This window comes from Mauremys reevesii, linkage group 11, assembly GCF_016161935.1.
Source record: "Mauremys reevesii isolate NIE-2019 linkage group 11, ASM1616193v1, whole genome shotgun sequence".
NCBI classification, from domain to species: domain Eukaryota; kingdom Metazoa; phylum Chordata; order Testudines; family Geoemydidae; genus Mauremys; species Mauremys reevesii.
The window spans coordinates 76,416,069-76,439,024 of NC_052633.1; the positions used below are offsets into that span (position 1 = coordinate 76,416,069).

The following is a 22,956-nucleotide window of genomic DNA, read 5'->3' on the forward strand; positions in this document are numbered from 1 at the left end:
AAGGAAGTCTTTTTATCTCTCACTGCTTCTTTTACATGGTGGTTAAGCCACGGTGGCTTTTTTAGTTCTTTTACTGTGTTTCTTAATTTGGGGTATACATTGAAGTTGGGCCTCTATTATGGTGTCTTTAAAAAGCACCCATGCAGCTTGCATGGATTTCACTTTAGTCACTGTACCTTTTTAACTTCTGTTTAACTAACCCCCTCATTTTTGCATAGTTCCCTCTTCTGAAATTAAATGCCACAGTTTTGGGCTGTTGAGATGTTCTTCCCACCACAGGGATGTTGAATGCTATTGTATTATGGTCACTATTTCCAAGCGGTCCTGCTATAGTTACCTCTTAGACCAGCTCCTGCGCTCCACTCAGGATTAAATCTAGAGTTGCCTCTCCCCTTGTGGGTTCCCATACTAGCTGCTCCATGAAGCAGTCATTTAAAGTATCGAGAAATTTTATCTCTGCATTTCATCCTGAAGTGAAATGTTCCCAGTCAATATGGGGATAATTGAAATCCCCCACTATTGAGTTCTTAATTTTGATAGCCTCTCTAATTTCCCTTAGCATTTCATCATCACTATTACTGTCCTGGTCAGGTGGTCGATAAGAGATCCCTAATGTTATATTTTTACTAGAGCATGAAATTTCTATCCATAGAGATTCTATGGAACATGTGGATTCGCTTAAGATTTTTACTTCATTTTAATCTACATTTTCTTTCACATATAGTGCCACTCCTCCCCCTGCACGACCTGTTCTGTCCTTCCGATATATTTTGTACCCCGGAATGATTGTGTCCCATTGATTGCTCTCAGTCCACCAGGTTTCTGTGATGCCTATTATATCAATAGCCTCCTTTAGCACAAGGCACTCTAGTTCACCCATCTTATTATTTAGACTTCTGGCATTTGTGTACAAGCACTTTAAAAACTTGTCCCTGTTTATTTGTCTGCCCTTTTCTGATGTGTCAGATTCTTTTTTATGTGAATGTTTCTCGTCTGATCTGGCCCTTACATTATCCTCTTTCATCCTCTGCTCCTGACTAGAACCTGGAGATTCTCTATCAATATTCACCCACGAAAGCTCATGCTGCAAAACGTCTGTTAGTCTATAAGGTGCCACAGGATTCTTTGCTGCTCTATCAATAGACTCTCCCCTAAGAGAAGTCTCTGTCCGATCCACATGCTCCTCTGCAGCAGTCGGCTTTCCCCCATCTCCTAGTTTAAAAACTGCTCTACAACCTTTTTAATGTTTAGTGCCAGCAGTCTGGTTCCACTTTGGTTTAGGTGGAGCCCATCTCTCCTGTATAGGCTCCCCCCTCCCAAAAGTTTCCCCAGTTCCTAATGAATGTAAACCCCTCCTCTCTACACCATCGTCTCATCCACACATTGAGACTCTGAAGCTCTGCCTGCCTACCTGGCCCTGCGCGTGGAACTGGGAGCATTTCTGAGAATGCCACCATAGAGGTCCTGGATTTCAGTCTTTGTCAGACTACAGCCACTGTCAGCCTAGCCACTTTCAGACAGCCATTGTCAGACTACAGCCAATGTCAGAAAACCACTGACATTTTAGCCATTGTCAGACAGCCACTGTCAGCCTAGCCCTTTTCAGACTGCAGCAATGGTCAGACAGCCATTCTCAGCCTAGCCATTGTTTCACTGGGCACCATGGCAGGGAACTGAAAAGGATGTGGTGGGAGTTTGGGAGAAGGTGTGAAGGTGCTTCTGGATGAGTAAGGGATGAAGTAACAGGTAGTGGGAAGGCCGGGGTCAGTGCTGTGATACTGTAACTCAGGGGTTCTCAACCTTTTTCTTTCTGAACCCCCCCCCCAGCCCCAACATGCTATAAAAACTCCACGGCCCCCCTGTGCCACAACAAGCATTTTTCTGCATCTAAAAGCCTGTGCTGGCGTTAGGGGCACCAAACAGGGCAAGCACCCAGGGCCCCACAAAGCTGCATTGCTCCGGCTTCAGCTTCTGCCCTGGGTGGTGGGGCTCAGGGTCCCGGGGTTCAGCACCAGGCAGTGGGGCTTTGGCTTCCTGCCCTGGGCCCCAGCAAATCTCATGCCGGCCCTGCTTGCTGGACCCCCTGAAACCTGCTTGCGGCCCCCCCAGGGGGTTCCAGACCCCTGGTTGAGAATCACTGCTGTAACTGCCTGGGGGGTGGGGGCTGAACAGGGACTGGGATCACAGGGAAAGTCCAGGAGCTGGGTCTGAGAGGGGAGAGGAGAGGGAGCCAGGGGAGTGACACAACGGGGTGATGGGGTTGGAGCAGGGAGTCGAGAAGCTCATCCCCGCACGAGGGTTTGAATGAACCTGAGGGGGAAGGTGGCTGGCTGTGAGGCCGGAGATGAGAGGACAGGAGTGGAGGTGTGAGCTGAACAGGCCTGGGCCCCACAAATTGGAACATCTGGTTTCTTTTTTAAGTTAAATTATTAAGCGGGGCGGGGGCTTGTTTGTGTGTCCCTACCTGGGTGAGTGTCGGAGTCGAACCCCTCAGCGGAACCGGCTGCGCGATCAGCAAACAAAGCCCTGGCTGGTCCTGGAGCCCCCGGCTGGGCGATGAACCACAGGAAAGCTCTCTCCTCCCACCCAGGATTCCTGGTCACCTGGGACCAGGATTCAAAGCCAAGACAGGCAAAGCTTTTTGTCAGCTCACGGCAGAGCGAGATCTGGTCAGATTTCTGCCCGGTTCCCCAGGGACCCACGGTCAGCGCGACCCTGCCTTCCGCTGTCACATTCCCTGGGAACTTGCCTCAACGCAATAATCCCAGGGCCTCTGTAACGGTTCCCAGAGCACTCACAGCCGAGTCACCTGGTGAACCCCTGCCCCAGCGAGAGGGAGCCTGGCCTGTGGGGGCCAGGCTGGCTGTTAACTCGTTAGCACCACCAGCTCGTTAGCTGCTCAATGCTCTTCTCTGGGCTATGCCAGCCCTGTCCTCACATGCAGGCTAGCAGGAGGTACACCTCAGTCCCCGAACCCCCTTGGGTCACTCCCCTGTGATCAGGTGTGGCTCTATATATTTTGCTGCCCCAAGCACGGCAATCAGGCAGCCTTCGGCGGCGCGCCTGCGGGAGGTCCCCAGTCCCGTGCCTTTGGCGTACCCACTGCCGAATTGCTGCTGAAGCCACAGTACTGGCAGACCTCCCACAGGCATGCCGCCAAAGGCTGCCTGACTGACGCCCTCACAGCGACCAGCAGGCCATCCCCCGCAGCTTGCCACCCCAGGCACCCACTTGGTGCGCTGGTGCCTGAAGCCACCCCTGCCTGTGATCCCAGTCCCTGACACTGGCTACTCTCAGAAACCCCAGAGCCTCTGACCCCAGAGGAGTCGTGTGCCCCAGTTTTACCTGAAACTCCTGCTCCTGTAAACCACACAGCACCTGTACAACAACAGAAGAAGGTTTATTTAAGAAATGATGGAGGTTCTACTAGAAACAAGAGTGATGGAAATAAAGGGTTTTGTGTCTCCTTTTTCCTTGTCTAATAAGAGTCTGGCTTAGTCGGCGATTCCAAGGCCAGAAGGGACCGTTGTGATCATCTAGTGTGACCTCCTGCATAGCACCGGCCAGAGACCTGCCCCAGAATAGTTTTTTGAACTAGAACCTATTTTTAAAAAAAAAATCCAGTCTTGATTTAAAAATAGTCAGTGATGGAGAATCCACCACACCCCTGGGTAAACTGTTCCAAGGGTGAATTACTCTCACCGTTAAACATGTGTCTAGCTTCAACTTCCAGCTATAGGATCATTTTACACCTTCCTCTGCTAGATTGAAGAGCCCATTGTCCAATATTTGTTCCCCATATAGGTACTTATAGACTGATCAAGTCACCCTTTAAATTTCTTTTTTGTTAAGCCAAATAGATTCAAGGAGCTCAATCTTAGTCATTACTATCAACTTCCACTTTTGTGTGTGTGTGTCTGTCTCTCTTCACTTCCCCTCTAAAGCAGTGTTGTCATTTTTTAAACTACCACTGCCTTTTTCCTCAACCGTGGGATTGGGGCTTTTGGGGCATCTAGTAAAGTGTTCTCAAATAATTGCCAATTGTCTTTCACAGTTTTCTGATTAGATTCTTCCAGCTGTGTGAATTGTTTTCAGATATGTGAAACTGGTCCTAGTAAAGCAGCAGGTATATATATTACTGGTGGGCTTTATTCTGCTTGTACATTATAAATGAGATCAGGTCATGATTACTTGTACCTAAGCAGCAAAGAATCCTGTGGCACCTTATAGACTAACAGACGTTTTGCAGCATGAGCTTTCGTGGGTATTCGTGCAAGAGCATCCGAAGAAGTGAGTATTCACCCACGAAAGCTCATGCTGCAAAACGTCTGTTAGTCTATAAGGTGCCACAGGATTCTTTGCTGCTTTTACAGAACCAGACTAACACGGCTACCCCTCTGATACTTGTACCTAAGCTACCATTAACTTTTAGTCTTGTGATCAGTTCCTCTTTATCTGTTAGGACAAGGTCTAATATCGAATTCCCCTGTGCTGACTGAAACACTGACAGTCATCTTTGTCACCTGTAATGTTTAGAAATTCCCTCTCTGCATAGCAGGGTAGGTGCCGTTGTGGGAATTTGCTCTCTCTTTCCAGGGGAGGTAGAGTGGGCTCTGCCAAGCCTATTTTGGGTCATATACAGCATGATCAGTATCAGCTTTTGTAAGGCAGCTGTCGGAACACTGAGAATATTAAAACAATTAGGCTGTGTCTACACTACCACTTTCTGCCCTAAAATTTTGTTAAGGGGTGTGAAAAAACATACCCCTGAGCGATAAACGTTTTAGCACTGAAAAGTGGCAGTACAGACAGCGTTCTACGGCTGGGAGCCACATTTCCAGTGATAAAGCTACCACCCCTGGTGACTACACAGCCCACTGTGGTAGTGCTGTAACGTGGGCTATGTAGACAAACCCTTAGACTTGGGTTTACGGTCTGTGCCACTGAGGGATTAAAAAGCCCTGGGGATTCTGCTTGGGTTGGATACAGGACATGGGCAGGCAGTGACCAAACCAGATGTTTTGTTTTTTTAATAGATCTGAAAGGCCAGGGGTTCTCAAACTGGGGTCAGGACCCCTCAGGGGGTTATGAGGTTATTACATAGGGGGTTGTGAGCTCTCAGCCTCCATCCCAAACCCCCTTTGCCTCCAGCATTTATAATGGTGTTAAATATATAAAAAAGTGTTTTTAATTTATAAGGGGGGGTTGCACTGAGAGGCTTGCTGTGTGGAAGGGGTCACCAGTACAATAGTTTGAGACTCACTGTGAAACGGGCTCACCTGGGAAGTGCAAAGATGAGCCACTAGGGAACCATGCTAGCATTCTGCAAGGCAATAAATGAATAAGACTTTGACGGATTGTACCCCTTTGTTCACCCCTTTTTCAGGACCATGATAAATTTTGTACACAATTTGCCTTGCGAGGCATCATTTGAAAACTCATAATTTGCTGATCATTATTGTCCAGGTAAAATGTGCATGACAACACCGTATGTAAAGTTATAAGGTTCTACTGGAGACAAAATCATTTACTTGTGACGGCTCCTAAATATCTTGTAAAAAATTGCCAGTCAGAGACTGTAATCCATGAAGTGTCTCACTTCTTGGGCTAGTCGATCTCACCTATGAGGAGGCCAGTACCTACGGGGGCTGCAGAGGGTCAGTAGTAATAAGCACTCCTGGGGACAGCGCCAGTCCAGATTTGGAGCCCCTCAGGAGAGCTCTATTAACCACTAACAACATCGCGCGTGCGTTTGAGATCACCCTTAGACACACGGAAGAAAACCAGAGCAGCTGCTACCCCTGTTGCAGGGAAACAGCGAGGAACTCGGTCTGTGAAAAAGCCATTCCCGAGAGCTTCCTCCCACACACAGGAAGTAATCAGTGAGCAACTTGGGTTTCCGATAGGCTCCAGGCTGGGGTGGGCTCCCTTGCTGCCCCTGTGAAGTTTTAAATGTCAATGAAATAGTGGATAAAAAAGACCTTATTGACACTTTATCTGGACTTTCGAAAGGCCTCAGATACAGCCCCTCCCACGAGGCTATTACGGAAACTAACATGACCCTTCAGTCAGGTGGTGTCGGCAGCAACAAGGGCTGGATTCAATATCTAGGGGTTGCTCTTAAAATTACAAAATAAAACTGGCTCAAGCCCCCACCCAGAAATCTGGAAAAATGAAGTAACTCCCCTGGGCACCTTTAATAGGCCACGTTTCCCCGCTGGCAAGCACCGAGTCTGTGCATAACATGAAAAAAAAATTATTATAAGAGGAGAAGAGACATGGCATGACTTTGGGGAAACACAGGAACAATGACTCAAAAGTAGGCAATAATAAACAACCCCCACCCTGCCCCACAGTGTCTTGGGCAGTGCCCTTCACCTCAGTTTCCCACTGTGTGGTGTGAAAGTCCAATGGACTAATGTCCCTTTCTCACACCACTTCCCCTTCTCCTCTGCTGCACCCACTCACAGACTGTTGTCGCAGGACAGTTTCAACCACCACACCACCAAGCGGATGATGTGGCTACAAAAGGCTCCTCCAGCGGCAGCAGATGGAGGACAACGACAGTGACACCAAGGAACTGCTACCACACAAGCTGTTCCCAGAGCAGCTTCACACCGGGTAGCACCATTTTCTCTCGGTTTTGTGCTGAGTGCTCAGATCTTCCCTCTTTTTTACCTTCCCCCTTGGCTGTTAGTTTAACACCTCCTGACTGCTCCAGCCGGCCCGGCCCTGTGGAGATTGGTTCCCCCCTCTACTGAGGTGGAGGCCAGCCAAGCGACCTAGCCCCCTCTTGCCACAGAAGGTAGAACATTGTTCCCCAGACCCAAGGCCTCCACCACTTCCCTCGCCAGCAGCTCCCTGCCAGAATCTCCCGCCATCTGACAGCCTGCGCTCGTGGGACTGGATGGGTCTCTGAGAAGATCACTGGGACGTTCTTCTTCTTCTCCACACTTCTGAGAGCCTGGAAGTCACCTGCTGTCTGTGAGATAGCCCACAACGCAGTGTCACTACAGGTGATATGAACCATCACTAATGGATCCTTGCCTGTTGACATCAGAGCCTAGCCAGCCTCAAAGCGACTGTGACACTTTGGGGCTCACCTAGACTAGTGCGGGGTCCTGTCACCACCTGCCCTGCAACCCTCAGTGCTTCCCTGCTGTGCAGCTTTGGCTCAGAGCCCCAATCCCAGCAGCCTGTTCACAGCACAATGGCCTCCCCCAGCTGCCACCAGCCCAGTTCCTCCTCACAGGGTGACACCTACAACCACTCCAGTCCTGAGTCTCCCCAAAATCACCTCTCCAGCAGTGCCCACTCCCTGTGTCTGGTCCCTTGCAGAATTTACCATGTTTGCTGCCTCCACAGAGACAGAGCCCACACCAGCTTGGTGGTCTCACTGAGGATTTTACCCTTCGGGTCGATACACAGCGCTGAGATGGTTTTGTGATAAACTTATTCTTGTTTTATCAGAGAAGAACAGAGATTGCAGCAATAAGAATAGAAGAGACAGGGATGGTTACAAGTCAAACAAAACGTTTTCTTGTGACAAACTTAATGTCAGCAAGTCGCAATCTTTGTCTAAGCAGATTTCTCACCTACTGTCAGTTCTAGCTACTCTTGGTTTTCACGCCAAGAGGACCCACTTTTCATGAACTCAGTGTGCTGCTCCCCCTCATCCCGAGGCGATGGACAAAACGGCTTTGTGCCTCTGCTTACTTCTTCCCACAGTTCACTGACCTGCTTCAAGAGGCAGGAAGGCTTCCTAAGGGCGCAGCCTCCATCCCCATCAAGTCTGTTAAATGGCCGTCTCCCCTCACTTGCTCGCCTGGTGGGTTCTTTACCTTCCATGTAAATGCTCCTTTCATTGTCTCTGGTTTCACCTGTATAATTGACCTTGGAAACACCGTCAAGCCAGCAAAACAACTTTCCTTTGTCTAGGACAGACTGGGCGTAGGCACCGCCTGCCAGACACATGTCAGGAAGGTATTTCCAGCACACACCTATCAGCTTGATACGCTGCCCGTACAGAGATCACACGATAATATTAATGACCAGGATGTTACCTGTTTGCATACAACACCTTTTAGATACAGATTATGACAACAGTGTGTTGGGGCAGTCAGTGTGTCAGACCTGATGGTATGGTGTGGCCTTTGCCAACTGGCATTTGAGGGACTCCTGGGTCACAGTAACATAGAATATCAGGGTTGGTTGGAAGGGAGCTCAGGAGGTATCTAGTCCAACCCCCTGCTCAAGGCAGGACCAATTCACAACTAAATCATCCCAGCCAGGGCTTTGTCAAGCCGGGCCTTCAAAACCTCTAAGGAAGGAGATTCCACCACCTCCCTAGGGAACCCATTCCAGTGCTTCACCACCCTCCTAGTGAAATAGTGTTTCCTAATATCCAACCTAGACCTCCCTCACTGCAACTTGAGACCATTGCTCCTTGTTCTGTCATCTGCCACCACTGAGAACAGCCGAGCTCCATCCTCTTTGGAACCCCCCTTCAGGTAGTTGAAAGCAGCTATCAAATCCCCCCTCATTCTTCTCTTCTGCAGACTAAATAACCTCAGGTCCCTCAGCCTCTCCTCATAAGTCATGTGCTCCAGCCCCCTAATCATTTTTGTTGCCCTCCGCTGGACTCTCTCCAATTTATCCACATTCTTTCTGTAGTGTGGGGCCCAAAACTGGACACAGCACTCCAGATGAGGCCTCACCAATGTCGAATAGAGGGGAATGATCACGTCCCTCGATCTGCTTGCAGTGCCTCTACTTATACAGCCCAAAATGCTGTTAGCCTTCTTGGCAACAAGGGCACACTGCTGACTCATATCCAGCTTCTCATCGACTGTAACCCCTAGGTCCTTTTCTGCAAAACTGCTGCCTAGCCACTCGGTCCCCAGCCTGAGCAGTGCATGGGATTCTTCCGTCCTAAGTGCAGGACTCTGCACTTGTCCTTGTTGAACCTCACCAGATTTCTTTTGGCCCAATCCTCTAATTTGTCTAGGTCACTCTGGACCCTATCCCTACCCTCCACTGTATCTACCACTCCTCCCAGTTTAGTGTCATCCGCGAACTTGCTGAGGGTGCAATTAATCCCATCATCCAGATCATTAATGAAGATATTGAACAAAACCGGCCCCAGGACCGACCCTTGGGGCACTCCACTTGATACCAGCTGCCAACTAGACATGGAACCATTGATCACTACCCGTTGAGCCCGACCATCTAGCCAGCTTTCTATCCATCTTATAGTCCATTCATCCAGCCTATACTTTTTTAATTTGCTGGCAAGAATACTGTGGGAGACCATATCAAAAGCTTTGCTAAAGTCAAGGAATAATACAGCCACTGCTTTCCCCATATCCACAGAGCCAGTTATCTCCTCATAGAAGGCAATCAGGTTGGTCAGGCATGACTTGCCCTTGGTGAATCCAAATTGACTGTTCCTGATCACCTTCCTGTCCTCCAAGTGCTTTAAAATGGTTTCCTTGAGGACCTGCTCCATGATTTTGCCAGGGACTGAGGTGAGGCTGACCAGTCTGTAGTTCCCCAAGTCCTCTTTCTTCCCTTTTTTAAAGATGGGCACTATATTTGCCTTTTTCCAATCATCCAGGACCTTCCCCAATCACTACAAATTTTCAAAGATAATGGCCCTGCAATCACATCAGCCAAGTCCCTCAGCATCTTCAGATGCATTAGATCTGGACCCATGGACTTGTGCTCGTCCAGCTTTTCTAAATAGTCCTTAACCTGTTCTTTCACCACTGAGGGCTGCTCACCTCCTCCCCATACTGTGTTGCCCAGTGCAGCAGTCTGGGAGCTGGCCTTGTCTGTGAAGACCGGGGCAAAAAAAGCATTGAGTACTTCAGCTTTCTCCACATCCTCTGTCACTAGGTTGCCTCCCCCATTCAGTAAGGGGCCCACACTTTCCCTGACCAATGGATTCTTTGCTTCAGTCTTCAAGGCTGAGGATGTTAGGGAGATTCCCAAACCTAAGCCGGCTTTTGTAGGCGACAAATCTGAGGAACTGTCGCAGATTGAAGTGTCACTAGAGGAGGTTTTGGAATTAATTGATAAACTCAACATTAACAAATCACCGGGACCCGATGGCATTCACCCAAGAGTTCTGAAAGAACTCAAATGTGAAATTGCGGAACTATTAACTATGGTTTGTAACCTGTCCTTTAAATCGGCGTTGGTACCCAATGACTGGAAGTTAGCTAATGTAACGCCAATATTTAAAAAGGGCTCTAGAGGTGATCCCGGCAATTACAGACCGGTAAGTCTAACGTCAGTACCGGGCAAATTAGTCAAAACAATAATTAAAAATAAAATTGTCAGACACATAGAAAAACAAATTGTTGAGCAATAGTCAACATGGTTTCTGTAAAGGGAAATCGTGTCTTACTAATCTATTAGAGTTCTTTGAAGGGGTCAACAAACATGTGGACAAGGGGGATCCGGTGGACATAGTGTACTTAGATTTCCAGAAAGCCTTTGACAAAGTCCCTCACCAAAGGCTCTTACGTAAATTAAGCTGTCATGGGATAAAAGGGAAGGTCCTTTCATGGATTGAGAACTGCTTAAAAGACAGGGAACAAAGGGTAGGAATTAATGGTAAATTCTCAGAATGGAGAGGGGTAACTAGTGGTGTTCCCCAAGGGTCAGTCCTAGGACCAATGCTATTCAATTTATTCATAAATGATCTGGAAAAAGGGGTAACCAGTGAGGTGGCAAAGTTTGCAGATGATACTAAACTGCTCAAGATAGTTAAGACCAAAGCAGACTGTGAAGAACTTCAAAAAGATCTCACAAAACTAAGTGATTGGGCAACAAAATGGCAAATGAAATTTAATGTGGATAAATGTAAAGTAATGCACACTGGAAAAAATAACCCCAACTATACATACAATATGATGGGGGCTAATTTAGTTACAACGAGTCAGGAAAAAGGTCTTGGAGTCGTCGTGGATAGTTCTCTGAAGATGTCCACACAGTGTGCAGAGGCGGTCAAAAAAGCAAACAGGATGTTAAGTATCATTAAAAAGGGGATAGAGAATAAGACTGAGAATATATTATTGCCCTTATATAAATCCATGGTATGCCCACATCTCAAATACTGTGTACAGATGTGGTCTCCTCGCCTCAAAAAAGATATTCTAGCACTAGAAAAGGTTCAGAAAAGGGCAACTAAAATGATTAGGGGTTTAGAGAGGGTCCCATATGAGGAAAGATGAAAGAGGCTAGGACTCTTCAGCTTGGAAAAGAGAAGACTAAGGGGGGATATGATAGAGGTATATAAAATCATGAGTGATGTGGAGAAAGTGGGTAAGGAAAAGTTATTTACTTATTCCCATAATACAAGAACTAGGGGTCACCAAATGAAATTAATAGGCAGCAGGTTTAAAACAAATAAAAGGAAGTTCTTCTTCACGCAGCGCACAGTCAACTTGTGGAACTCCTTACCTGAGGAGGTTGTGAAGGCTAGGACTATAACAATATTTAAAAGGGAACTGGATAAATTCATGGTGGCTAAGTCCATTAATGGCTATTAGCCAGGATGGGTAAGGAATGGTGTCCCTAGCCTCTGTTTGTCAGAGGATGGAGATGGATGGCAGGAGAGAGATCACTTGATCATTACCTGTTAGGTTCACTCCCTCTGGGGCACCTGGCATTGGCCACTGTCGGTAGACAGATACTGGGCTAGATGGACCTTTGGTCCGACCCGGTACGGCCGTTCTTATGTTATTTTCTTTCTTGTTACCCTTCACATCTCTTGCTAGCTGCAATTCCAGTTGAGCTTTGGCCTTCCTGATTTCACCCCTGCGTGCTCAAGCAATATTTTTATACTCCTCCCTAGTCATCTGTCCAAATTTCCACTTCTTGTAACCTTCCTTGTTAAGTTTAAGCTCACCAAAGATTTCTCTTAAGCCAAGCTGGTTGCCTGCCATATTTTCTATTCTTTCTGCACTTCGGGATGGTTTGTTCCTACGCCCTCAATAAGGTTTCTTCAAAATACAGCCAGCTCTCCTGGACTCTTGCCTCCTCATTTTAGCCTCTGTGGCAAAGTTCCTCCTCTCCTCTAGTAGGTCCTGCGCTTATTGGCGGATTTCTTCCCCTCAGTGGTTTTCCCCTTGGATGAAACCCATAGTCTGGATCAACTCCTCCTGTGTCTGATTAGGAGTAGCAGGGCTAGGGGAGAACCTGGGCCCACCCTCTATTCCGGGTTCCAGCCCAGGGCCCTGTGAATTGCAGCAGTCTCTATAGTGCTACTTGTAACCGCTGCTTGACCGCTACAGCTTCCCTGGGCTACTTCCCCATAGCCTCCTTCAAACACCTTCTTTATCCTCACCACAGGATCCTCCTGGTGTCTGATGCTGCTAGTTTGTATGGTGTTTTCCTCAATCCTCCAGTAGTACCCCCTCTCAGTTCTTAGTTCCTTGTGTCTCTTGCTCCCAGCTCCTCATGCGCACTTCTTTCCTCTGGCTCCTCCTCCCTAGACTGGAGTGAGCTCCCCTTTTTATACCAGGTGCCTTGATTAGCCTGTTCTGATTGGCTGCAGGTGCTCCAATCAATGTAGCTCTCTCCGGTGCCTTCTAGAAAGTTCTTAATTGGCCCCAGGTGCCTTGTTTAGCCTGGAGCAACTGCCATTTTGGTTCCCAAGGTACTAGGGATTTGCTTAGCCTGGAGCTAACATACCTGCTCCTCAGTACTTTCCTGTAGCCATCCGGCCTTGCTCCATCACACCTCCCAGGGGATCCTGCCCATCAGCTCCCTGAGGGAGTCAAAGTCTGCTTTTCTGAAGTCCAGGGTCCGTATTCTGCTGCTCTCCTTCCTTCCTTGTGTCAGGATCCTGAACTCAACCATCTCATGGTCACTGCTGCCCAGGTTGCCACCCACTTCTACTTCCCCTACCAATTCTTCCCTGTTTGTGAGCAGCAGGTCAAGAGGTGAACGGCCCCTAGTTGGTTCCTCCAGCATTTGCACCAGGAAACTGTCCCCAACACTCTCCAAACACTTCCTGGATTGTCTGTGCACTGCTGTATTGCTCTCCCAGCAGATATCAGGGTGATTGAAGTCTCCCATGAGAACCAGGGCATGCGATCTAGTAACTTCTGCTAGTTGTCTGAAGAAAGCCTTGTCTCCCTCATCCTCCTGGTCCGGTGGTCTATAGACCACACACCCACCACGACATCACCCTTGTTGCTCTCACCTCTAAACTTAACCCAAAGACTCTGAACAGGCTTTTCTCCAGTTTCAAACTGGAGCTCTGAGCAATCATACTGCTCTCTTATATACAATGCAACTCCTCCACCTTTCCTCCCCTGCCTGTCCTTCCTGAACAGTTTATATCCATCTATGACAGTGCTCCAGTCATGTGAACTGCCCCACCAAGTTTCTGTTATTCCAATCACATCATAGTTCCTTGATTGTGCCAGGACTTCCAATTCTCCCTGATTGTTTTCCAGCCATCTCGTGTCTGGGCTCCAGGAAGGCAGCACATTGTCCTGTTTGTCTGTCCCTTGAAGGAAGTTCTTTCCATTCTTCTGAGTGCTGAATCCCCAACAAGGATCGTCTGTCTTCCATGAATGGGTGGAGAACTCGTTATGGGGAAATCTGATTTTCACACAGGTTGGACAAAGCTGACATCCTCATGTGTCCCACATACATGTCTCCATTCCCTTGGACCAGCTGGATCTTGCAAGGTCTCTTCCACGGTTTCCATGATGAGGATCTGGTACCAACTGGAAACTTCTAGCTGTGTTAATTCCTCCCAGTCCTCCTCTCTCTGGTGGCCACAGCCTGCCCATCCTCATCTATCTCAGACACCCAGAATGCTCTGTGACCTTCTGCCTCTGGTGGTTATGAACTGCCAGGCCTCCTCTCCGACTTCCTCTCTCCACATGATGCCTTGGTGGCCAGCTCGTTTCTCCTTTGAACCTGGGGGACTGGGGTTTCCTGGCCTGGTTGTCTGGGAACACCTCAGCTTCTGATTCTCTGTAGCATCTCCACTTACCCCTCCAACCCAAGAATCTTCTCCTCCCACACAGCCACCAGCATGCGCTCCCTGCACAGGAAATCCCTTCTGGCTTCAGGCAGGGAAGAGAACACGGCATGTCCATTGCAGGTCCCCACCACTGTCCCGTCACTGGCCAGCTGGATATCACCTGTAGAGCTGTACCTGGGAGGAAAGCCTCTCCAGCTCCCTCAGAAATGCTCCTTCTCTTTGCGGCTTCTGAGTTCACCTAGCAAGTGACTCTTTACACCAACTCTCCCTGCTTTGCCCAGCTCTGCCCTCCCCACCAGGGAGCGATTAACCACTGAGAGATGTCAGACAGCTGGGCTGGTCAAAGCTCCAGGGTTAGAGCCTCGTGGCCTTTACCAAAGCACCAACACACAGGCCTGTCTCAGCTGCTTATGCAGGGGCCATGGCCCAGCCACAGTCCATACACAGAGAGCAAACAACCCACAGACAGACCAGGCACCACTCACCATGTCCCGCTACCCCCAACACAGTCACAGCTGCACCCTCGGACGCTCTGCTGTGAGCTGCCTCTGTTCACAGCCCCAGGAGGAACATGGCAGCGCAGCTACCCCTGCCGTGGGAACGAGCAAGGAACTCTGAGCTGTGCCCAAGAGCCCCCTGCTCTGCAATGTGAGAGAAAGGTGAGCCACTGAGATTGCCAACAGGCCTCCGCACTGGAGTGGGGGAGAGGGCTGTGACGCTGGCAGACCAGGTAACAGCTCATGCCAAGGCCCCAGCCTCAGCTGAACACTGACAAACAGGTACCTGGAAACCAGCCTGGCTGGGTGGGAGTGTTGTGAAAACAGATGTGAAGCTTCGTGTTTAGACTCCGTGGAATGCTTGTGAGTTGCTGCCTGCACTAATCTCACTGCTCACATCTGTAGCCTGTGCTGTGAGGTAGTAAAGTGAGAAATACTAGATTCCCTGGCGGGGGGGGGGGAAGGGGCTTCTCTCCTGCCCAACAAAAGAAAACCCAGAGACACGAGACGTTGTGGAACATCTAAGGACCCAAGACTTTGTTAATTGCTTCCCCCTCCCAGCCAGGGAGAGGTTCGTGCACCTGGACACGTCCCATCAGCTTGAACTCTGGGAACAGAAACGTGAAAAGGCCTCACAAGACAACACAGTTATATTTATGCAGCTCAGACTGAACAGGGCAAGAGCTACTAAGCACAAGCAAAAGATCCCCAGAATTAGCCTGGGTTAGCCCTAGAGGACAGAGAGAGCTGGCATCTCACGGGAGCTCTATCCCCTTTTCAAACTGAAGACTGTAATTTTTGTGTGTGTACATTTACCTGCTGTAACCTTGGAATAACTCTCGTTTCTTTTGCTTCGTTAATAAATCCTCATAGTTTACTCTAGGATTGGCTACAAACGTTGTCTCTGGTGTGAGATCTCAGGGGCTATTGGCCTGGGGTAAGTGACTGGTCCTTTGGAACTGGGAGTAACCTGAATATTGTTGCAATTTGTGGTGTAAGGGACCATCTGCTTGTCTGGGTGGCGAGACCGACGGATGTGCCCACGGGGGCTGTCTGTGACTCCATGGTGTTATGGTGTCGGAGGTTTTCACATTTGACGCTGGGTTGGTGAGATTCATAGACTCTAGGACTGGAAGGGACCTCAGAGGTCATAGAGTCCAGTCCCCTGCCCTCATGGCAGGACCAAATACTGTCTAAGATCTAAGTACAGAGCCCACAACCAGTCTGGAGTTTGCACTGTCTCTGGCTGTCTGCCCGGGGGTTGGGACTCACACCCTGGGACTCACGCCACTCCAGACAGCGTCACAGGGTGTTTCCTTCCTGCCGTTGCTGCCGTGTAGTCCCAGTGCCACGGGCTTGACAGTCCACTGTGGTCACGTGATGTCAATCACTGCAGAACCCAGACACCAGACTCTGAACAACCACGTCAGGGCAATTTTGTAATTCGTGACTCATCTGTCAAACAAGTAACGAGCCGCTGCTAGAGAGAATCACAGGTGACTTGATCACAGCTTATAAGCACCTACACGGGGAGAAGAATTCTGATAGGGAGGCACCCAATAGCCTTAACTCTTCCCTAGAATGATGCTGTGCTATAAACTGATTTCTAAAGACATTTGGGTTTGTTTCATTCTTTCCTGGTGAAATCACTACAGGGCAGAGTTAAGGATTCTTAAGGCCCTGACTGAGCATTTCCCGACCTCACCCTGTTTGGATTTCTTTTAATTTTAATCTTATCTCTCGGTTTCCTAGGTTTCTACCCTCAGTCTTAACTCCAATTTAATAGAGTGTTTATCTGTGAATCTAGATGAAGAGAACATCCACCTTTAAATTAGATAGGATAAAACATCTGAAAGGGATCTAAACCCTCCTGCTTCAGAGCATGAGTCAACCACTAACTGCCTGGGAGAAGGCAGCAACTTAACCTCTGGGCCTGGTATTTCATAATTGCCCCTTATGTGGGGTTTCACCTTCATTTGAATCATCTGTTACTGGTCCCTGTTAGGGGGCTTATTCCTTCACCCTCTCATTCCCTGGTCCTTCTCGCATGAACAGAGAGCAACAATATCCAAAGTCCAAAGTCGCAAACAATTCAATGTTTATTGGGGTGAACTTCCGGCGAGCAGGATTCCAGTTTCCTTCCTCAGTGTCCCCCTTCCCAGCTCGGACACCACAGAGCCTGGCCTGTGTCCCTGTTCCCATTCCCCCTCCCACCACTTTAGCAAAACATGATCCCAATTCCCCCATCCCCAGTCCCTGTTCCCAAACCACCACCCCCACTTCCTGATTGACTGCAGACTATATAGTAAAACTTGAATTCTACTTAGTTATACCTTAACCAATCATTTTACTGAAATTTAACTAATCAATCCTGACATATTGTAACAGTTATTTAACCAATTATATCCCACCACCTTCATTGGTTTACACCCAACAAAATTAATTATACAGCGACAGAAACAATCACAGAACCAGACACAGATTATACAGACAAACAGTAGGGACGTGGAGACTGCAGTGATAGAACAACACAGAAATGAGGATTTCACATCCCAGCTATTGAGAAGTGAGTTCTTGCCAGACAGGATGCTATCAAACTAAGTTTCCTTTTACATCTTCTAGGCTCTTCCCTTTCTTTGGAGATGATAGATCGGATCACCTTCCTACCAGCCCCAGATTGCCTTATTTCAATGTGACTAGTTTGGGATGTGAGGACGTGACCATTCACTTCCCAGTTTATGGCTGCCTCTGCTGCTTAGCCGAAGGTCTTGGCCTAAGAACAGGGCCTCAGACTGTCACAGTAAGAGAAGGCCCTTACACCGGCAGACCGTGATTTTGATTCTCTCCTTTATACCTCTATAACTAGCTAAATGATAAACATACACCTAAATTCTTAGAGTATAGGCTTTTACAGACAGGCCTGAATATCTATATCCTAATAGTACCCAGTGAAGACAGAATACGAGTCAACTGCAGCTGTGCCATTGATCTGATCCAGTGTGGCAATTCCTGTGGTCCTAAATTAATTGTTGTGTGTTTATCCAAATGAAACCTACTGAGGCTCACCCGTCACCATGGACCAAACTCAGCCCTGGAGTAAATGGATGCAGCTCCCATGGAAGTCAATGGGAGCTGGTCAAGACTGCCCAAGAAGGTGCAAGAGCAGGGATCTTAGACCTGGAGACTAATTTTTTATTTTTCTCCCTTTTCTGTCAGCTCGCCAGAAAGGAAGAAGATCAATGAAGTGCTGCAGTCATTATTGCCGGCGAGAGACAGATTGCAGAAGCTCTTCCCTGAGCTTCGGGAAATTGCAGATGATATTGACATGGTCCACAAAGGAGCGACAATAGCAAACATTACTGGAGGGGCAGTGGGAATTGCCGGGGGGATAACGACCATCGTAGGCCTCTGTCTCGCTCCTGTTACATTTGGAGCATCCCTGATAGTCTCTCTTACAGGACTGGCTGTTTCTACAGCAGGGGGCCTGACCAGCGCAGCCGCAACCACCACAGATATAGTGGCAAGTAAAGTCAAGAAGGAGACAGTAGAGAAACTCTTACAGGAGTGTCAGGCCGAGCTGGGAAATATCATAAAGGCTATACAATGCTTGGAAAGTTATGGAGACATTGCTTTTATGTTTGCATTCTCACAGATAGGGTCTGGGGCAGGACGAGCTGTTCTCAACACCATAAAAATGGTCAAAGCTGGGCAGCTCCTGGCTAATGCTGGTAGAGCTGCAAGATTTGCAGGAGCTGCTACCCATGTTCTAACAGCTCTCACCCTGGCGTTAGATATTTTCTTTGTAGCAAAGGATTCTGTGGATCTCCACAAAGGCGCAAAAACAGAGCTGGCAGCTAATATCCGAGAAGCCGTCAATGAAATGGAAAAAGTGATTGTCCAAGTCAATGAAATGGAGCAAATGATTTGCCAAATCAATGAAATGTACAAGGCACTAACTGCAGATAAACAAGAGTGAATTTTGGGCAAAAACAAATGGCTCAGTCCTGCAAGATGCTGAATGTCCATCCCCACTGCCTTCCACAGGGACTGGAGGGCTTCAGCGCCCCACATCATCCTGCTCTTTAACCTAGTGATGTTCCTACAGAACACACCCACTCCCAGGCCCCACTCTTTATTTATGCACATTCATGATTATTACATTTTACACATATTAAAACCAGCCCTAAAATTAGTCATTGAATTTCTTAGTAGCAGCCGTAGTTAAAGACTTTTTCCACAATTAAAATGGTAACAGGGGTGGATAGTGCAAGCTAGACAGTCCAACTGGCTTCTTAACCTCAGTCTGTCCCCAGCACTGTTGTTTTGTTGTTGATTTCTTTCTTTCTAGCCAATTGTGGGTCTAACAAGGTAACACCCACAACAAGCCTTTCAGGCACAACAAAGAAGACAGACAATGCCAATGGCTCATCAACAAAGACAATGGACCATGGAAGAGCTTGGCCTTCCTGGGAACATTTCAGCCAGTCTGTGAGTAATGGCTGCTAGGACTCAGCAAGGGCATGTGACCAGACCACATGACACTGAACTCCATTTTGGTAGGTGTATTTTTCTACCAACTGGGCTTGGAACAAAGGGTCCCGCCCTATGGAAAAACTATACAAGGTGAAGAGTGACATCATCTCGGGGCCTCACTCCCCACACAAGAGAATTCCTGGAAACACCTGAGGAACAAAGACTGAACTGGGGGAAAGGGCTGGTCACAGGCTAAAGGGATTTTTAGCTTGTTTATGGAAACTTGGTGGATTGCTTGTATCATCAGCCTGGGTGAGAAATTGATAATTTAAATCCTATCTAGTATGTTAGGCTTAGTTTGTGTTTTTGTTTATTTGCTAGGTAATCTGCTTTCATCTGTTTGCTGTCACTTAATCGATCTGTCTGTAGTTAATAAGCTTGTTTTATATTTTATCTTAACCACTGTGTTTTGAGTGAAGTGTCTGGGAAAATCTCCTCTCTGTAAACAAAGGCTGTTGCATACCTTTCCAACATTGAGAAGAAAGCGAACTACATTAACGAGCTTGCATTGTACAGATCCCTGTGCAGTGCAAGACAGAATAATTCTGGGTTTATACTCCAGCAAAGGTGCAAGGCTGGGGAGCTGGGAAATTGGCTGTTGTCTGTCCTTGAGTGGCTTCGGTAAAGCACTCAGGTAGCTCAGTTGGGTGAGTGGCGCCACCTGCTGTCATGTTGGGGGATAATGGCCTGGAGGGGCTGGATGAATCACCAGCAGAGCAGTGTGAGAGAGGCCAGTTCAGCTGTATGGTCAGGGGGCAAAGTGGTTCCCACGGCTCCCAGACTGCAGCCCAGGGTGACAACCTGTCACAACTTGTGTTCCCCACGACCTGGGGGAGTTACAGTTCCATCTACTTAGGAATGTGCTAACGTAGCACCAGTCAGCAAGGTGTCAAGGTTAGTCTCATTGTGAAGGGGGCTGTATTCTGGGGGAAAGATGGAAAGTTCACTCCCACCCTGTAACCATAAAAATTATTTATTAAAAAAAAATTGAAGTAAGAGCTGGATGCCTTTACTCTACAGAGCTGTGATTTGTGAGTTTCAAGTTCCTCAGGAGCTACAGCTACTGGCTGAGACACTGTTACAATAAGTGCCCATACATGGGACCGCCGGATGCTGGCTTTGATTATCTTTGATGGGCAGGGGTTCTGCTCAGTTTACAGCTAGCTTTTTGGGAGGGAGCCCTTGACAACTTGCTAGGGAGCAACAATACGAAGGTGCTACTACATTTTAATGAGTTTCACCATCGTAGCTGTCACTACCACCACCACTTGCTGAGCCCCAGGATTTACCGTCATACTATCTTCCACATCCTGAAAGATGTACACACCTGGTGAGAAGGAACCAGCTGGGTCAGGAAGAGTGGCCTTGTGGCTGTTTTCTTGACTGGGAAGCAATTGAGATTCTATTCCTAGCCTACCACAGATACCCTGTGTCACCTTAGACGTTGCACAGTCTCTCCTCAGTTCCCATCTGTAGGATTTTACCTGTAAAAACTTAAAGGAATAACAGAAATTACTAAAAGTAAAGTTTTACTTAACTGTCTTGGTTTCAAGTGCTTTGAGAGACAGGGAGAGAGAAATGATGATTATGGTGGTGGTTTGCAGTGGGAGTAGGCAGTGTGACTTTATGCAAACTCCAAACCACAGCTGCCCAAAAAGCCACAATCAAGAAAGGTCATATTTGTTAAGAAAGGAACCTGGCTTAAAGTGGAAATTAATGAGCTGTAAAATAATATATTTTATATAAAACAAATGGAAAAGGGGGAATTGATAGTAATGAATATAAGTCAGAAGCTAGGAATTGTAGAAAACTGATAAGGGGAGCAAAGGGATGCAAGAAGGAATCCATGGCCAACAGAGTTAAGGACAATAAGGAGGTTTTTAAAGTACATTGGGAACAAAACGAATCCTGACAATGGTATTGGCCCCTTACTAGATGGAAATGGTAGAACTGTCAATAATAATGCAGGAAAGTCAGAAGAGTCCAATAAATATTCCTGTTCTGTAGTTGGGGGAAAAAGCAGATGATGTAATCACATCATATGATGAGGAAACACTTTCCATTCCAACAGTAACTCAGGAGGATGCAAAACAGCAGCTACTAACGTTAGGTATTTTTAAAATCAGCCCGTCCAGACAATCTGCATTCCAGACGATCAGAAGAGCTGAAGAGCTCACTGGCCCATTTATGCTGAGTTTCAGTAAGTCTGGGCACACCCGGGAAGTTCCAGAGGACCTCTTGATTTTGGGTTGTTGGGACATTGGCCATAAATTGAGGGTTAAATCAGCTGAAATAAGGGCTGTTGCAAACAGGACACTTCTTGTTGTGATGGTGACTTGTTTCAATCTGTAATTTTTTATTTGGAGTATTTGGTTAATTGTTTTGTTTTTATGACAACTTTTGATGTGTGCATGTGACACAATATAGTACCTGTATGTTGGGTTATAGTCCCCTAAAGGACAAGTTTATAGGGGTTTTCAAAGTGTGTTAATTAAAGTTCGCTGGTAGGAGGGAAGGGAAGTTCCATCCACCCGTGTTTTAGGTGTCAGGCAAAAGAAAAAAGCAACACCCCCTTCACGGCCCCTGAACCGCTCCCCCATGGTGGTGGTGGGGGGGGTAGGCAGCCATGGGAGAAGGTGACTGTTCTCAAAGCCTCATCGGAACATGTCAATAAAAGAACCTTGAGTCTGTCTGAGCTACAGATATGGCAAGCTGTAGGGGCTCAGCCTTTTCAAGTGTTTGAAGGTTTAATTGTAACTTTTATAAAAGCCAATCAGGCAAGGTTGGTTGGAATTCGGTACCCCCGAAATGGGACTAAGCTTTCAACAGTATTAAGGGCCCTTTTCCCCCCTTTGTTCCCCCACCCCCAGTGCTTAAACAAAGTGAGACCCTGAGCCTGTAAGTGACTGCGGGTGGGCATATTGCCTGGCCTGGACGCAGCCCCACGGACTTCAGCTGCTCTGCCACGGGCAGGATTGGGCCCCAAGGTTTCAGCTAGGGCCGGTCAGTGTATTTATTTGTTCTGAAAACCAACAAACAAAATCTCAGCGTTTTCCCATTGATTCTATTTGATTCAAAAGTTGTAAATTTTAATTTCAAATAATTTAATCAAAATTTTACAAAAATATTTCCTCTCTTCTTTTAAACAATCCCTAGTTTTATTGAATACAAGCTATAAAACATAAGGGTACTTAAACACACAGAGGCAATGTTTTACCTGCAGACGCAGTGTGTATATGTAACCTGCAAGGGCATTTATAACAATGTAACTGCTGTCAGCTGAAGTGATGCAATATACAACGTGTGTTTTAATTTTATTGTGTGAGTTTCTTCATGCTGTAACAAGTAGCTTTGCCAGTGTGGTTTCCATATTTCATAATGGAATGATCATTATATTAACCTATATAACCAATAAACAGGATCCAAGGTGTAACTGCTACAATGAACAGTCTCATTCATCCCAGTGAGGGGTTAACTCAGCCCCCTCGTCATGATTATTTCATTGTCAACATTGATAACTATTTAATTTCTCAGGAAACCAGGTGAGAGGAGCGGAAAGGTCACAGGTCGGTGCCGTCCACTGTGAGTGGAGTCTCATTTCACTGCCACAAGCATCTGGGGGATCCCACGACTTATTCTCCACCAATGAAAACATAGGAACGTAGGACTGGAAGGGCCCCCGGGTCACTGAGTCCAGTCCCTGCTATCAGCGGTGACCCAGGCACAGGATCCCATTCATAAACTCCTGAAGAGTCAGGTGTGAGGAGCCCAACAGGACTCAGCAGCACATTTGAGCCCCCGAAGGGGAGCCGAGCTCAGCGGCCCTGTGGAGCTGCTCGATCATTTCTGAACAGCTGCAGCGTCTGTGAGCCAAGGACTCACTCTGTGGGCTCCCACGAAGGGAGCTCGTGTTGT

At 47.6% G+C, this 22,956-nt stretch overlaps 1 protein-coding gene across 1 annotated transcript in view; it reads left to right on the plus strand.

Moving 5' to 3' along the window:
* LOC120374567 (apolipoprotein L3-like) overlaps positions 1–20,504 on the plus strand; it is a gene marked incomplete at its 5' end in the record, with an annotated part of 32,694 nt that extends 12,190 nt beyond the window's left edge. The window contains one exon of the mRNA XM_039494425.1: positions 17,725–20,504. Within this exon, the coding sequence (XP_039350359.1) occupies positions 17,725–18,484 (760 nt within the window). The remainder of the gene's footprint in view (positions 1–17,724) is intronic.
* Positions 20,505–22,956: the final 2,452 nt, after the last annotated feature.